The 18983-nt window shown below is 42.3% G+C and overlaps 1 protein-coding gene across 3 annotated transcripts in view; it reads left to right on the forward strand.

The window, feature by feature from the left end:
- Window positions 1-18983, forward strand: part of Calx (sodium/calcium exchanger 3) — a 121476-nt gene that overhangs the window by 36969 nt on the left and 65524 nt on the right. For all 3 annotated transcript variants that reach the window (XR_011801104.1, XR_011801103.1, XM_072013217.1), the window contains exon 3: window positions 2534-2625. Coding sequence is in view for 1 of the 3 variants with exons in the window: in XM_072013217.1 (XP_071869318.1) it covers window positions 2534-2625 (92 nt within the window). In the remaining 2 variants the exon portion in view is untranslated. The remainder of the gene's footprint in view (window positions 1-2533; window positions 2626-18983) is intronic.

Consider the following 18983-nt stretch of genomic DNA (forward strand, 5'->3'; position numbering starts at 1 on the left):
CTTGAACTACACTTACTTTCCTATCTTTAAAACAATCTTCTTTTTTACTTGCTAATGTTCATCCATCGTTGATCATCGTCTGACAATCTCCTTTAAAAACTGTACAGATAGTGGAAGCGAACGTGGATTACGCGGACGAAGGAGACGCATCGCGAGATGAGCTGCGTTTCAAAGTGTTTATAAGTGTGGCAACGTATGCAACGAGGAACGCTTAGGACGAGCGTCGACGAGATTCGACGTTGTCGGAGCCAGATGGCACGCTAAATTGATTTCGCTGCTACTCCGGATCGATTTGAATTTCAAATTTGAACGTCTAATTTGGCAAAAGCGGTCGAATCGTTCAGCCTGTCGGCCGTTACTCGATTATGAACGCGTATGCATATGAAGGCCTATGGAAAAGTCTCGTCACGAACTCCAACGTTGTGCAAGCCGAGAGCGTGACGAAACTTTTCTCCCAAAATTTTTCTCTACCCTCTCGTACATTCTTCGTATATTTTTCGAATTTCTTCGACATCGACAAGCCTGGAAGTTATAAGAAGCGATGCTTAATTAGCGTTTACTTTATCCGCGTAATTAACGCTTCTTTCAATGTTCCGCGAGCTTTGAACGAAATTTCTAAAATAAATCGATCGATGGATACTTTCAAGTAAACGACATTTCTTAGAGATACAGAATTAAGAGAGCAATCTTTTAGACAGACTAACGTCGCTTGCATATGATTTGCGTATGCTTACGTTAGAATAATGGCCACTTTTAATACAAAACCTTTAGAGCAGCGTAGGATCATTAGCGAACATTCTCTACGCCACGATATTATAAATAATGACATTAATAGCCATCGTTTGTTAGGCTTGGTCAAGTTTAATATGTCCAACTCCACCAGACACGTGCCCTTACTTTATGTGTCGGCTTTTAACATACAGTTGCTAGACGCTAACACGTAATACAATGTAGCCTCGGTTATCCGACTGCTGTTTAACCCAAGTTCCGTATTATCCGAGAACTTCGTCGCAACTTCACTTTTTCGGAATTTTAACACGAAACACAGGAAAGTGTAAATAGACTCAGACATCGTGAAATTCATTCGATGAAACTTCCAACCGACTAAGTATTCCATTAAACCTAAATACTTGTATAACGTTACACCATCGAAAGTTTTCTATGATTTTATTATACGATTTATGAACGCCAATAGATCTTTTTCTAATTCGAATTTTCTATCCGAGGGCCAAATCGACGTTCCGATTATCTACCGTACGGCGAATAAGTACGCGTGTCAAGTAGACATATTGTTCGATTGCCTGCTATAATGAAAGACAACTGCTGAAAAAAGAATATGGTGTAAGCTTGTAAATTATACTTAGGTGCGTGTACGTACAGCTGTCTAAACTGTGTGCAACAGTACTTAGTATTATTCTCGTCTCGACATCAATGTTACTTTGTATCGGACGTTATTTTACGCGTAAAGGGGAGCCGAATAAAATTGTATCAAATTAAATGGACTATGACAAGACGCGTGCGATTAAATTTCCTTTCGACTTCATTCGGCGGCGAAATTTTCGTTGAAATTATATTGGAGAAGATGCATAATTAGTAAGTATTGGATGGGCGAGGGTGCGTTACTCGACAAGCGAGTAGAATAGCTGGGTGTCGTTCGGTTGACGCGATACGTCGTAATTAATTATCGACATCGATATTACGTTACATTCGCTTGCTGGCTTTATGACGATATGGATACCGGACGGTTAGTGTAACGTTACCATAACTCGCGCTTATTGGATCTGATTACGAGGCGATCTACAGTAATGATCATAATGTACAGAATTTCCACGTCGTTAATTCCACAAGACGATCAAACGAAATCCCTCTAATCAATTTCACGTAATCGATACGCAAACACGACACGCGTCTTAAATTTGCGGCAATCCAACGGGAAATCGTATTCACGGCATCCGTAAAACAATTATAGAGGAAATTTCCATCCGCATCTGTTAGTCGTTCATTGAACAATTATTGTATCTCTCGTTCTCTTGTTTTCCAAAATTATTATATTTCACGGACTCGTATTGGTTTCCAATATGGGATTTCATCAGAATACGCGTTGAGAATATCAAATTATATAATTTTTCTAGTTTGAAAAAGAGCCTTCGTTTTAGGAAAATCGTTTATCGAAGTTATGAAATTTATACAAATTACTTCTTGCTATCTGCAAATGGGAAATTAAGTCAACGAGAGTTGCTTAATTTTGTAAGTTATCCGAGAGTGATGCATAAAATTCAACGGCGCCAAAAGGAATTCAATGGACTCGGAAAAGTTGCCAGAGCGTTTTCATCCCGAGACCGGAAGTTCTTTTGATATCGCGACAAGGCAGGATCAACGCGTACCTTAAAGCTGCGGGCTTCTTTAGAGCTACGAAGTTTAGTCCAACTTTACCTTCGACTTTCGCCAAACTCGCCAGAACATACACCCAACTCAGCCACCCTGTTACACGATTAGTAATCTCACGGTATTTTCTCTTGCGCTTTTCTTTCAGAAAGCTGATCCAGCTGTCGATCATCGAGGAGGATTCGTACGAGAAGGACGCGCTGTTCTATGTCGAGTTAGGCGAACCACAGTTACAAGGAGGTGAGTGTTGCACTTTACAACTTATAGATAATGCAACGACGATCGTAACAATTTCCATGACGATATTAGCAGGAATTAGTAAAAATATAATAAATATGTGAAACGTCGTAGGATTTTTCTGTCAGAGGAACGGCTGATCTTTTTCTTACGATCGTGACAAATTTATTTTGACAAAATCATCATAATATGGCTTTCCTCTTTACATCAAACATATAAAAATAATATAAGATTCGCAGGTGTTGTGAAATTTCTCCTCTTTGCCCCTTTCTTTTTTAAAATTGGCCATCTATCTAAATTATCGTACATTCGGCAATTAACAGCTGACTGGAGGAAAAAACCTTCGATTTGACTAATCGTGCAAAATCTCGAGGTTAATGAGAGCGCCAATTTGACGGATTCGAGGTAGAAAGATCGTTTTTCGAGGCTAATCGAGGCAACGATTACCCGTTAAATGGGCCATTACCGAAGAAAAGATCGGCGAAGAACTAGAAGTGATCGTAGCCGATGATATGCAAGCGGTGTCTTTGCAAATGGACTTCTTTAATTGATATTCGAAGGTCGAGCAGAACTCTCTTCTCCTTCCTCGATACACGCTGCCGCGAAATTACCATTTCCAGTCGATAGATTATTACAGTGTATTCACTGAATCGCGTTCTATTGTTTTTGCCACGCCGCTATAATAAATCGTACTATTTGGCGGAGTTATCGGTCGAGGAAGAAAAATGAGAGAACGCTTCGATCAGATCCTTCCGTGAATTGATTTATCAACGTGAAAATAAAAAAAATTTTAAAAAGGAGAAAGAAAAAGAAGGAAAGAAAGTAAGGCAAAAAAGAAAAAGTAAAGACTACAGACGAATACGAGTAGCTCGTAAGACTCGTCCGCTGGTATTTCATGCAACAGCGAACAAGATAAATCGTTAATTATATAATCTGCTTCACGCATTTACCGCTACTGGATCCAATGTGAATGGACGTAAGTTTCAACGTACGAAGCATTTAGCAGAGCTCGATCGATTTACAACGCGTCGTTCGGCTTCTCCAGCTATTGGAATACGTAACGAACGACAGTAGAATCGGTTACCAGTAGACGCTATCCGCGATGCAAACCGACTCCGTAATGGCACAATCCCGCAAATACATAAGAATCTTTGGAAACGGATGCAGAGAGTAGCTGTCTTGTATATGCCGCTGTAACAACTCCGCTCGTTCGTTTCGAACGTTGGCTCAGCCGCATTAAGCTCGGTTTACGCTTGACATGTTCGCGAAATACGCCAGACTTTACACGATCTTCGACTGCCGTTTCTAAATCGCGAATAATGCCACGAAAACTCGATGATCCGTGAGATTTGATTCGTAATTGTTCGTAAGTGGTTATCACTTGTAAAAAAGGAAAAGCTCTACATGATCTGCTAAGTCTTCTCTGTAGTAATAAATTAATTTGAATGGTAAAGAGAAAGGCATTGATGAAATTAAGCTTCAAATATTTACAAAGAGATAATTGTATGTAAGGATGTAGAGTTTTAAGGAGGGTGTTGAAGTGGTCACCACTTCTAAGAAAACTCTACATCTGGTCTTTAGTTTTCTCAAGCACTGAAGCCATCGACAGCCATCGATAGAAGGCAAACCATAAACGCTACACTTTGGCTTCAGGGTTTTTCAGTCATAGTGTGGATCTGGATCAGCTCATACTATATTCCGAACTTTGTACTTACACTTTAATATTCAAAATATATATACTTTCTATCTTACAATTTATCCACGCGTTCCTTTGTATTCACATACATGCAATAACCTTAACAGTAATAAAGCGGGTTAACAACGACATGTTGACGGATGCGCGCGTGAACAGAGTTTCAAACACGAGAAATCGAGGAAGATACTTCAAACTAACGCGAAGCGTGTTTGAAATTTATTCTAATTTGCGAATCGAATGGCCGACATGTAGAGAGTACATCGATTTGCTCTTGTTAAAGTTGAAGCTTTCTTAACCCGCCAACTAAGACGTTAAATTAACAAACGTTGAACGCACTTTATAAATCGTATTGCAAAGTTATGCGTTACGTCGCTTGGGAAAGCGCGCTTGTTTCGTTGACGTAAACAGATTGTTTCGCTCGTAAGCAATTAAAAATCCGCGTGCGAACATTTCGAGAATGCCAGAATGTGCAAGACTGCTCTTTAGCTGCGAGTCTCGCTAAAGGAAGCCGTCAAGATGCGATATATTATTGCTGCAGGATATCGATTCGTCCGATTCTTGGGATTCCCGCGACGCCGATTTCGCGGCAATAATGCGAAAATCCAGCGAAGATACGAGGGTCGCTGGTCGATGGACGAGACATCTCCTTCCAAAGAAGGAATGCACGGGCTGGCTGCTGCTCTCGCAGACATGAAATTCCTGTCCCTGGGAATACCAAGCTCGCAATCGATTCTTGGATCACCCGCACAACCTTTAAACCAGATTTACGAGCCGAACCGATAAAGAAAACCCACGGAACTATCTGTCACCAACGAATTTCGATGACTACAAGGTGTCTTTTTCTATTTTTTTTTTTTTTTTTTTTTTATAGGCGAATCTATAAAACCGAGGGTGGAAATTTCCTGAAAAATTGAAACGCCCAGTGTTGAGATGTTATCGTCGATTAAACAATTCCGTTTCGCGAGGCAGGGCACGCGTGTAGTTAAAAAAAAGATTAGAAGACACTTGCAGCGATTTTATGGGATAGCGGGATATAACGTAAGAAAAATAATCGAAACAATTGGCGCAACAAGGTCCGCAGGAATTGCGCCAAGAGAAAGAAATTCCCGCTTCCAATGTCGGTTTCACTCACCATGATTTCCATATTACGAAGCTTCGTTACACGTGCACCGGCTACCGGCGACTCATGCATATGCATTAACACGTATTTTCTCGTGCATAATCTCACGCTGTTTTATATAGTTCTCGACCAACCGCCAGTTTGATAACCTACATATTTATTTCCGACTACTGGTAGACAAGACGAGCCTCGGAATAAAATCTCGCGGAATTTCTTAGAGATCCTTCGACGAGGACATTTCCTCCGGTCCCATGGAAAGTTGTTCGGAAGAGGAGAAGTCTTGAAATTTGGATAACGTCAGAGTGAAGATGCCGAGGATTGGTGTCACGACCTAGAGAACCGAAACGTTCTCCTAACAGCTGTCTGTGAATATAATCGATGCTTTCAGTCGAACGTAAGAGGACTGCATTTATAACCGCTTCTCGAGTAATTAATTGATTAATTGGAGCGGATGGTTAGTCGGAGAGTCGAACGGAAGTTGATTAAGAATTCAGCGGAACGAAGGATTCAAAGCACGCTTAATGGCCTGCAAATACCTTCCGGGCCATGATTAGGTCGACGAAAAGGGCAACGATGTGTGCTGCTTGATAAAGGCTTGACTCGATTCAAACGAATATCTGCTTCGTGTAATCGATGGATTCGGCTTCGAACAGCGAAATTGTCGACAACTTTCGCCGATAACGCGACATCGTAGTCGACCAGAAAAGTTACGTTCGTTTAATTTCTGTTCGTTACATACGTGCTTTACGATTCGTTACATCGCGATCTTTCCGAAGTCCCTGGAAAACTTGCACTTCAGGCTTCAGCATGATCCGTAAAATTTGATTTGTTTCGCTGTGCCTCGTGTAATAGTTATATTTGCCGGCTCAGTAAAAACGTATCACCGTCGATGTCACATAGAAATTAAAAAAAAAAAAAAAAGAAGAAGAGAAATACAAGTTACTCGATTTTTCTCTTGGAATTTTTACATCGATGTGACGACTGGCAGAAAATTGGCCAATGGCCGTGACGTACTGCCAATTATCAGGAAGATAAGTCCGGCAAACGTCATCGAGGCTGTTTTTAACACTACCGCTGTTGCGATAGATTGATGTCGCGTATCGCACACGCGCAGCCACAGAGAGCTTCTCCTGGCTGACGAGAACGCGTTAACATCGCGCGATAATCGCGACCGCGGAATTAAACGTGTCGACGGAAGATGAAACTTCACCTTGCTGATCCACGCTACGTTCCCCGAGTGATATTATTCTGTCACCGTTGACGGGATAATATTAAAATTAAGATGAATGGTCGACAAACGAACCGTATTTCCATAAAATGATCTTTTGCCTCTGCGAGTTCTATTTTTTTCAAATTTAGAAGACTCCTATGTTACACGATCTAACCCTTCGTCAGTTCAATTTGACACACTTTTGTGTAAGCGAAGTTTCACACGGTGACAGATCATATTATTCGGCCATTTATAGAGCGATCTTTCTGAAACCTTTTGGCTTTGACGTGCGAGCGAAATCCGATATTTCTGAAGGAGAAACGTATATAACGTGATTGCATGCGAATGACAAAGAGCAATGTTAATTACTTATCTTTTCGTTTCATTGATGTTCTACCATCGTGTCGATTCGACACACGAACGACGCGTCGAGTCGGAGAAAATGAGAGACGAACGAAGGCCAAACAGCAAAAACCAAGACTGTGTCGACTTTCAACGCGGCAGCAGGTCCGAGAATACTCATTTTGCTATTTTAGAAACACAAAATCGTTCCGTACGAGGCTCCATTTGCAAGAAAACTGAACACGTTTAATTAAGAATCCGTCCGACAAGTTTTCAAATTTATTTCTCTCGGAAACGAAGCATTTTGTTCTACGTTTTCAATTTATTTCCACACGTAGAACGACCATCTGTCGATTGTTTAATTCTGTCTAGTTCGGAATTAGCCATCTTCAAGTACACTAGATAAATTCTCAAACTTGATTTTCTCTTTTGAAGAAAGTTTTTCTTCAAAACTAAGTCTGAGACTTAGACTCAGAGAAAGAGAAAAATTGTATTGCATATTTTTCTCTTATTTTTCTACAAGGAGTCGCCTCCCATTCGTTCGACATGTTATTCGCCCTGTACAGGTACTTCTCGTAGCCAGTGTACTTGTACATTCGCGATGGAACGCGAGTATCTAGAAATAAGCAAGATAAAGGCGAAGTATCCACTCGAATTGATTCCACACGACTGAGTATGTGCAGGTAGCGCAGATAACGAAGAAATCGCGTGTTTGAACGCGACAACAGACGCCCGTGAACCTCGCGTCATAGATATAACGTGTCAGACGATACAACGTTACATAACCCGTTCGAAGAAACTTCTCTTATCGTATCGTCTGGTTTGTCGTAGACAACTACGTACATGGACGTCTGGGAGGCGCGAACGTTCGCGTTTTCCACGAGCAAGTATGTAATACTTAGTTACTACTTGCTACTGCAGGTAGATAAGAGACGGTGTAAAGTTGTGTAGTTAGCGGGAAGATAGCACGATGAGGTTGCGAGGGCCGCGTCGCGACGCGATGATAACAACACCGGTAATTGACCACCTCTGGTGACGATACGATCGTTAGAACTAATTAAGCGTCGCGCGGGCGCTCGTTAGTTCGCAGTACTTTGTAGTCTTCAAGCGTGCTTTTGGTGAAGAGTTGCTTCGCTGTTAGCGAATAAACCCGCGGACATAAAGCGTCAAGGTAAGGTAAACGCGACACTTTGTTTCTGGCGTCTGGTAGCACTTTGTCCCAGCCAAGTCCACAGAACACCGTGATATTATCGAAATTTACGTAGCATCGTAACGCTGTGTAAGTTTATTAACTCGGTGCAAAATTTACATTTAAAAGTTGCTTTAAAAGGTGTATCTATTTTGGTCGCTGAGATTATGATCGTCCGTGATCATTGAGACAAGCGATATCTTGAAAAAATGTCCAAGTCGATGGAAAGATACATATTTAGCGCGTAAAAGATCGAAACTGATCTTCCGCAAAAGAAAGATAGGAAATCTGATTTATCATGCTTTTGTCTCGTAGCTTTCATACGATTTCGAAATTCCGGGAAAGATCGTGGATCGATAGCGCGATGATCTATCGAGTCGTAGCTTCGGCCTGAAGAAAGAGAAGATCGATTCGAAGAAGAATACCGCGACAATTGCATCATTGAAACGAACGTTCTCATTCCATATCGCGAACGTCATCCCAACGATAGTAGAGGACAAATACCGTCAGACAATTACGCAAATGGTCGGCAATAATGCATAAGAACGCGGCCGATTGTCGCGTGTATGGCACGCGCCAGTCTCGAGAAGCTGGCGATAAGAGACAGCTTGTGGCCTCGATAAGGTGAGAATGAATCACCGAAGGTTCGAGATTATGTCACTCTGACGCGAAAGCTAACGAATGATTAGAGGAAGAAGAATAATAATAACATCGCTGTATTAATTAATAATTATTTAGCAAATAATCGTCTTTAGCTGATAAACGAACAAGGTTACGGATATCGAAGGTCTAAGAGAATACGACTAACGATTTATTATCGATAATACGTTCACGCGTGAACAAAAGTATGTTTGTTTGAATTATTACAACATCGTATCGTCGTTATTTAGAGAGAAGATAGTTTTGTAATGAATCGTGACGAGATGAAACGTTCGCGGTATGTGCAATAAGTTTCAAAGACAATCGTAGAAAAAGAATATCAATGATTTTCTTATCAAGAGCCACCGCCTAATTAGGTCGTGATTTTAAATCACCTTAATTGCTCACGGTTAGATAAAAGGTGTAATTAATGTGAATCTTTTAACTGCAAGGTCGGGAAGAGCTGGCAAACGACCCCACGAACCACGACACACAGAGCGTTCTTTAAAATTGTTATCTCACGTGCACGATTACGGACATCGCCAAGAGACTCATTTTTCTCGGCTATATCTTCGCTACCTATCTGCCAGTAGCAAGAAACACGCTGCTAAACCGTGACTCAACATGGTATGTAACTACATGTCCGATAACGAATTCAACGTGTACAGTGGCTGCAAAAGATACTGCAACGTGTCAAACATACCACGTTCTTAATTTAGATGCAAGTATACTAAATCTCGATGTTTCATCGAATATCTCACCGAAGGATTGGATAGCGCGCATCAAAGCGAGACATAGAAAGCGATAAGAAGATTTATGGAGAAATTGTTTCGAAGCACATTCGTCAGTGCGATAAAATAGATGGAGACTCGCGTAAAACAGACATCAGTCACGAGCCACGATGCGTAGCAATCGATAGCGAAACGGACGCGTAATTTATCGCGGCTCTCGCATCTGCTGCTTCAAATTGCCAAGTATCCTGTTTGCAAGTGGCGCTCGTAAACGCTGTCATTCAAGATCTCTGCCGGCGTGGGCGTAAATTATGAGCGCGCGTCGAGCGGCCGAAGAATCGAAAAGGAACATCGGCGCGCGTATTAATAGCCGCGGAGGGAAGACGCAGGGCCCAGTGAACGCTCGTTACGCACGCATCTGCTCGATTTATGGATATTAATAACACGATGGAACAGTGACGTAATATCTCGCGTCATCACGTCCAATGATGCTACTAGCATCTTGCTTGTATCGTGGACAGGGGACGGATATTAATAAATGCTCCGTGCACCGAGTGAAAGTGAAATTGATGGGAAACGACGGGACGAGAAGGTAGTCGTCGATAGCCATGGTTATCGAGCCGGGAAAGTAGACGATGCAGGACGGAGGAGAGGCCGAGGGATCGAGCCTTTTTACTCGAGGTTCGAGCTTCTTTCAGAAACGGGAAAGGACCTTGCTCCAGTTTGCCCGAATGCATGGAAATCGCGGTTTTCTTCATCGATCAATCGTTTCCTCGATACCTTTAATTACCGCGTTGCGATCGATCGAAAGACATAGGAGAAACGAATTCCTCTCGTATCATTCGACGTTCGCATCGGTTATTCGATGAAACATTTGCACGGAACGAACGATGGGAATTATCGTGCGAAACGTTCGCGTAAATCAACCCGTGACATTTGAAAAATCACCAGGCATGTCGCGTACGGCTGCGAGTTAACCGCATCGGAGAAGCAATACAGACGGCAATTTTACCAAGGACTCTTTTCCGCCGACCGTACACAGCCGATCCATTAATCCGTCCATCACGGCTCTTCTAAACGTCCAAGTTGTCCTCGATGTTCGCTCAATGTTGCGTCCTTGACTCGCTTTTCTACCACTTTTCGAGTATCGAATCCTTGCCCTCTGCTAGGGGAGATGTTTCGAGGGAAAAAAAGTAGAGCGACCGCGGGGTGAGAAAAGGGGAAAGGACGAGCGTTCATGGTATAATTGCGAGGAAGGATGCGCGAGATTTGAGCCACCCGTCGAGGGAATTAATTGTGTTTCGTTTCGTGAAAAATACGCTACAAGAGGCAGAGAAAGAGAAAGAGATACGGCTGCTCTTTGTTCCGGCTTTGTCCCCGGTGCTTTTCGTCCACCTTCTTTCGGTAGAATAGATCCTCCCCTTCCTCCCTTCCTCTCTTTCTCCGCGTGACCCACATTTTAGCGCTGTACACGTTTCTCGTCTGCTCGAACCAGAAACGCACGTCGCCGGGAGTAGAAGGTACAGTCGAATTCGCTGCGAAGACGTCGAAGTATTAAGTCCCTTAAACAGCCGAAGGGTATTCTTCTCGATGTACACTCCCATTGTCATAGGTCGCTTTCTCATTTCGTACAAGATGCGACAAGTTGTTTGAACCATCAAGAAAGTAATTAGTCGATTAGGATTTTGCATTTGTGCGAGATAACGATGTCGGAATTTGTAGAAACTATTAGATTGTCCGGAAAGTGTCTTTTCTCCGCAAACGTATTTTTTACGACAATACACCTTCATACAAACGTGAAACGTGATCGTACAGAATTTGACAAAATAATATAAAACAAAAAACATTGTGCTTCTATTATTTCCTCATAAAACGAAAGAAATTTTTCGGACAACCTAATATTTGCAAAAGTAGCAGGAGGATGATGAACGCGAGCTAAGAATCACGCGTGTCGTGCATACAATTCTCTAGCCTCGTTGGACAAATTTCGTATAAAGAAAATACAGGGACGTTTACTCAAAGTCTCGGACTTTGAAATTACGACAGAAAATGTGTATAATATAAATATAATAATATAATGATAAAAACTCTTATCGTAACGTTACGCGAATTCTGTACGTCCATATAGATTTTATCTGTCCTTGGGCAAGCTTCGACCCAGGTATAATTGTTGGAGTTGATCTGACAAGCTCTTAACAATTTCTCAGATTAATCTCACTTCCTACAAGTGAACAACCGCAACGTGCTCGTTCGCGTTATCGTCGCTGATAACTCTTCGTTACGAATTTACGGAAGCTGTTGTAGCTGGATGTCGGTGCAACGGAGCAGATTTACGAGCATCCTGGTGCTTTATTTTTTTTCTTTTTTTTTTTTTTTTTTTAGAGCGCCGCTTTCCTGCGCTCATGCTACGTCGACGACCTAGAAAATCTGTTCCTTGTCGCATTACGTCGGCGCAGAATCAACTTAAAGGCCGATTTTATCGGCTCGCTAGAAACCGAGGATGGTGGACGAACTGCGAGGTCTGGTTCTCGCTTTTATAGATGTTGGAAGGCGCGAGCGTCTTGGTTTACAACTCGTTTAATTGCACGGAGAAGCGCGATGGAATGATACAATAGGAAATTTCGAAGATCGTAATCCTCGTGGTTTGGCGGTTGATCGCGAATTGCTTCCGAATGCGATTACGTTTACAGTCGTTGCTCACGACTTTTGTCTTCCGATACTTTTGTAATCTTTCCTCACTTTTGCGTTTAATATCGCGTAAATTATCGCAGCCTTGTTACCATGTTATTGCTTGCTCGTATATTTTCTTATACAACGTGACGAAGAAACGAGAAAAAGATGAAAACGTTGCATTAACCGTTTCACACCTTTCGTGAGTTATCGATTAACCAGATGACAAACGTATCTGTATTCGGTAAAACTGATTGCAAATTTTAATGTTTCTTGTATAAAACCGTCCACAAAAATTGTATTTCCATTTTCCAATTTCGTCATTTTTTTCATAGGCTATAAGAAAAAAGAAAAAAAAAGGAAAATTCGATTTTGAAAGAATTGATATTAATGAGACTCTACGGAAATAACGTGGTAATTGATCGTAGTAATTAACGAGATATCGTGTTTCAAGTTGAGAGGATAATCTGCGGGAAAGTTGGCGAGTTTCGATAAGCACGGTTTAATTAAAGACGCAGAAAAGTTTCGGCGTGACCAATATTTCACGGTAGCGCGATCACCCACAGCCACATTGGATTTTCTTCTCTTTTCTCGCCTCGGCATCCCGAGGAACGTATAAAATATTCCTGCTCGTCCTCTGCTTCGAGCTGCTTTTAAAATAATGGAACGTTCCTCGCGATTCTCCTTTTTTCTTCCCAAAACCGATTCGCGCTCTTCGTGCTTGCTCCTCTTCCGCGTAAAATCCAGCATCCCGAAGACTCACTGTTAAGCGTCGAATTGAGAAACTTTGAGCATTAAAATCTAGCTGAGCCGACAAAGTAACGAAGTTAGATTAATGTGTACGTTGCGTAACTCGTTTCGAAAAAGAAAAAATAGAAATTAAATTACGTCAAGTTGTAATTATCACGCGAAGTCGTATAAGACCTTCCAAATTTCGCATAAAATACGCATAAATTAACTAGTAAGCTTAACCGGTAATCCAGGCTTTTTGTTAAAAATCTTCGTTTTGCTCAAGTTGAGAGCAACGTGACGTCGCCCGATATCAACGTTTAGTCTGCACTTGACGATACCTTGCGTTGCCGCAGCAACTCGAACGCGTCAAAACGTCCACAAGATTTTACAAAAAAGCTCGAATAAAGGAAACAAAATGCAAAGTAGCGGCTCGAAGGAGTAAACGAAGTAAACCATCGATGGAAATTGTATCGTAGCGGACGTTATTCGTGGAAATGAAGAGGAGGATGTTCTTGGACGAAGAAAAGGCGGAAGTGAAGGTTGGAGGAACGGGGAAGGGGCAGGTTAATTAAAGCGACGCTAGAAATTCAATCGAATTAATTGACCTCCGAGAGCTTAGGGAATCGAGAACACCGATTTGTGCCAGTGCATTATCGCCGAGTGGCGCGGTGATTTAGTAGGACCATCATATCTCTGGTAAGACAGTGCCATTCAAAATTTAATGGAAGTTGGAGAAAGCCTTGGAATAACGTAACCGCGATTAAACAAACTTCTCTTTCCCGTTGTCCACTTTCTTCAATTCCCTTCTCTCTGTTTATCGATCGCTCGCGTCGAATCACCGTGAATCGAGTTTCCCTTCGGTTCCACTTCGGTTCGTTCGTTGGCGAACTCGCGGAATGATATTGAACGAAGCTTTTCCCCTCAACTTCTTTCCCATTGTTCCGCTGTTTTCCTATCGCGGAACGAACCAATAAAGAGCGGCTCGGAATCGCCGGCGCAGGGAACAATTGGTCAACGATTGGAGAACCAACGGCGGCAATAAACTTTTCCTTGAGAATCGAGTTTCAACTTCGCATTTCGCCGTGATCCGGCGAAGGTCCCGAGGATTAGAGACGAACAACTACAACCAGGAGTAAGAAATAATCGAACTGCGGCAGAAGTATTATACTTCGATAAACACATCCTTTCCATTTCGTATCATTCTTACGATATCCAGGATTTCGAACAGGAATTGGACTTTTCAAGAAATTTCTCGGACCAATTTCCTTTTGGAGATCATTTGCGAATTATTCCAGGTTTCTTTGAAAATCGGTAGCGAGGCAAATTGTTGGAAATTTGGCCGTGCGAAGCGAGAAAGAAAAATTCCAAGCCAGTTACTTACGATCGTCTAATCGCGACTGCAACGAGGAGTCACATTTAAGCTCTTCCATTTGGTTGAACAGTGTTCCCTTGTGGCGTTTCTTCTCCGTTCGCCTTGTTGTTTCGCGCGTTACAATTTCAAGGAAATGCAGCTACAGCTCGAAAGCCGGTGAAAAATACGGTGCACGTGCGGTACGCGATACAAACCCGTCTAAGCCGAACGTTCTTAAGACCTGCTTTTCCTCGACGGCTGAAAAAGGAACAGCGACTACGCGAGCCACGTAAATCCGCTAGTTTTCTCTCCTTCCAAAACCCCGTCTCGTCGGAAAGCAGGCAATTAACCGGAGTTTGTGTATTTTTCATTAAGGGATTAATTGACTGTTCTGATCAAAGAGAAAAGGCCAGCCAGCCAGACCAACGTCCGATTTCCACCGTTTAGAACCGACAAACCGAGACGCGATTTAAGTAAGTTCGATTTTAAAACTGATTCGGTGCATATTTGAAGAGGGAGGATGTAACGTAAAGCGTTAAAACTGGGATAAACGTTCGATCGACTCAACTTAACGTTAATTCTTTGCAAAGCCAATTTTTACCGTAGTTAGCAATTTATTTATCGCAAGAAAATAAGATAAGAAAGCGCAAATTTCAAGGAAACTTTTAAAAAATTATAATACTTGGCACATATTTCTTTACTTCTCAATTTATGAAGCAGCTATCGCCTACTCGGTGCGACTTCCTGGCAGCTCTCATATACCGCAAAGGAAGAACTGGTTTCAAGATGAAGTGATATCTTCCTTGAAGTAGCTCGAAGAATCTCCAATTATTCCATTCTGGTCATCGCAGAATTGAAATATTCTAACTGTGATTCTCACTACGTTCATGTCGCTTTCTTCGAGTATACCGATAAACCACATGGAACAAAGTTAAAGTTAAAACTTAATCGCAATGACATCTGACGCGATCTGATCGCATTGACTGTGGCAAACACGCACCGCTGGCGAGCATTAGCATCGTGGAAATTAATAAACTGAAACGAATCGAGGGATTTCGATGAGACGGGTACGATGAATTTCAATGGGAAAGAAATTCGCTGGTGGAGCGCGTTTAATTCTTGCAATTCCGATTGAAACGAAAACGTGGGGAGGAGAGGCGATAGAGCCGTTGCATAAATACCGTTTTAATCGTAATCGGGCAAACGAACGAAGATCGCCGCTTCGAGAGCGTAAACGTACACATACGGTTGCTGGAATCAGGAGCTCGTTGAAGCGGATGTGTCGATCGGGTTGAGCACCTGCCGCTGGAAAATCCGAGAAACCGCTGGAAAATGATACACGACAGAGTATCGGTGTATCGGAAGCAAATAAGCTCAACGTGTAAACACAGTTTCAACAGCTATAACACGGAAAATGTTTAACAAAGAAGGCTAAAGGCTAAAGAAGTAAAACCAAAACAGAGATTTGTTTCGTCTATTAATTTGTGTTAACGTAACGAGCGCTACAGTTTCTGGCGATTACGTTGAAACCACGCGCAGAGATATCACTTTTTTAAAGTAGAATACACCACGTACCTCGTAGGAATCCGCTTGTAAATTTTCGTTCTACCAGCAATGTGAGAAATATCGAAAATTTCGAATGCTCTCGATTCCATGACCGCGATACTTGTACTCTAGATATATCATTACACATTCCGAGGTATTTCGTACTTATATCCCGTGCAGTTTTGTACTTTTAGTCTTCACGCAGATGTACAAAATTCCCCTAATCTACCGATGACTCAACGACCCATAAAAATTCATTCCAAATCGTGGAAGATCTTCGCCGCCGTTTTCCAACGGTATACCGATCGAAATTAGAGATAGAATTCTCGAATCACACTGTCGTTAATGTTCTCAAGTTTCTGCCAACCGCGATACACCAGGAAAATTAGGCGGAAAAGGAAATTAACACTTTGGCGTTTCGCGCCCCTGAGCCGTGTAGTTTAATTAGCGAGTTGGCGTTTGAATCAAGATAAAAGTTAAAAGTTATTTCATTGCCGAAAGTCTCGAAATCGTATCTCGTTCTTTCGTCGGAATTATTTCCGTGTACGTAAAGGAGCATCGGTGAAAGAGCAAACGAGCCAAGTACGCTTTACGTTATCGCGTGTGGAGCACGAGACACTTACAGACGAGGTAACTGTAGAAACGAAGTTTCCTCAGTGAAGCTTCAAAAGTAGGAGTTACGATCTGGTTTTATACGGCTGTGGCAGCCGACTGATCGACTTCGCGTCGGATATTTTACGTTGCGCAATCGCTATCTTTGCTATTTCATCTTCTTCCATCTTTTCTTATTCGCTGGAAGTCTACCAGCGAGAAACTGTACCATTGACTCCGTAACGAGGACACAATGCAAATGAAACTTCGAAGAGTTGCGTAAATATATTGGTAGAAATTTTGTGAGCCTTCACGAGCCTGTGTCCGAGACACGAGCGACCAGTTTTCAAATTACTCCTGTTCGAGAGATTTCCATGAGCAGGATACGATACGGACGCGAGTAAACGGAATACGATAATACGGAGTGCTGTGTAGCGTTATACAAATTTCGTTGCATAAACGAAATTTCGTCGTGCACGTGGAAATGTTTTTTTCAACGCCGAGTCACCTCTCATTTAGAAATTACATTTATTTTACAATTTCTGGATGGTATTTAGCTCGTTCGCCGAAGGTTGATTGCAGCTTTATAAAAGATGCAAATCAACGCGGTATACGGTAGGAAACGGTTTGTAGAAATAGCGGAGGAACATTCTCCGTTTACACCGCACGATCCGCGAATTCGTGGCTTTGAAAGAGGTGAGGTTCGATTTTAAATTTAAATCGACTCGCCGGCGTCGCGTCCACTGCTTTATACGACGATAAAAATCACGCCGATCTATGATCAACGAGGCGAACATATAAAACGAGAAAGAAATCCCAGCGAACGAGTGTTTGGCCGCGTGAAAATATGAAGGTCTATCGTCAAAGAGCGAGCCGGGATCGATTGTAAAAGGGATTCGAAACAGGCCGAAGAGTGAAGCAACGATGAAGAACGAAACGGATAATCCGGAATCTCGATGGTGGATCGGGTGTGTAACACGGTCGACGTTTCAAACGAATAGCTCGTCCCTCGTCGTCGTGGGAATTGCGTCGCGTATCGGCCCCTCTGTGCACCACTGGAAACACAGGTACCCCGATGTGCGGTTTTATTTTAACGAGGAAGATCAAAAGGACGACTACGTAGGCGTGCAACCGAAGTCACGATCGATTAAAATCGAACAAATCGAGTTAGCTCGTCAGAGAGAGTGAGTGAGCGAGAGAAAGAGAGAGAAAGAGAGAGGGACGCAATTAAAAGACGTTCGAAGAACCGTTTTGGTATTTACAGAAGAGAAGAGCGGCTCGACTTTCGAGAAAATACCGTTCATCTCGCTTTCTCGTTCAACGGCCATTAAAGCTCGCCTATTAAAAGTTATTTTCAGACAGAGCCGCCGGTGGCTCGTTTCGCCAATTTTACGAGCCGATATTCCGTCTCTCGTGTTCCCCTTTTGTTCATCCTCTAACTGGCTCGATGCTGCATCGTAAATTAATCGCTTGCAGTTTAACGATCGTCGAAGGAACAAACTGTACAAGTTTCGCGAACTGATTATCTATCGATACGATCATCCCCCGTGTATGTACAAAATTACGTTATTTCGCTTTGTATTTGCAAACGGAGGACAAGGCAACGAATTACACCGTACGCGTAGTTATATTTGTAACAAAACTCGCTGGCAATGTAATTTCATATGATAAAGGAGCCGTTCTTCTAATTGCTGAAAGCAGCATAATCGTGTGGCTGGCACGAAAAATTAATATTTCGAGCGAAGTTGAAAGCAGACGAGTGTGAAAGAGACGGAGATGGGTTTGTTCTCGGCGGAATTGTTTTTATTACCATTTTATTGAATTCCCCTTTGACGAGGCCGTGCCACCGACACAAAAGAAGCCAACGTTTCGATGATCGAATCGCTGCGGCCTTGTTCCCACCGCAGATAGTCCCGCAGCACTTCCGCACGATCACAGACGACCCATTGTCGAGGGACCACGTTCATCGATGAATTAGAACTTGCGTGAAAATAAACGGCCTCCGGACATAACCGGCCCATGACGAAGGAATATTAATTTTAACGAATTTCCAATGGAATACTTTTTTCTATATGCTTATGTGTGTGCTCTTTATCACTGGCAGTTATTCGAAAATTGACGCGTACTTTTAGCCTTTTAAGGTATAACGCGTTATACCTTATCTATCACGCGAAGCTGTAAGTAAAAGTTGAAAATGACGCAGCAAAGTAAAATGTTTCGCTTTCGTACAATATCTGTGAGAAAATACGAAGTCGCGACGTTATAATCCGGTATAAACTCTTTGATTCTATCATTGCCATGGTTACCAACAGGGTGAGAGACCTCGGAGTAATCATCGGCTCCATTTGCAGACCATTTAGCACACGTCACTGCTATTTCTTCTAGAATGTTGGCTTTCATAAAGCGTAGCCGTGATCACTTCAATATATATAGTTCAACCTATACCTTAATCCGGCTATACTCTTCCTCCTTGCTATACTCCTTCACGCTATGCCTCTGTCGTCTGGCAACCAAGTACGACCAGACAAAGAAACCAGCTATGAGA

The sequence above is a fragment of the Bombus fervidus genome, chromosome 11 (assembly GCF_041682495.2).
Source record: "Bombus fervidus isolate BK054 chromosome 11, iyBomFerv1, whole genome shotgun sequence".
In the NCBI taxonomy this organism is placed as follows: Eukaryota; Metazoa; Arthropoda; class Insecta; order Hymenoptera; family Apidae; genus Bombus; species Bombus fervidus.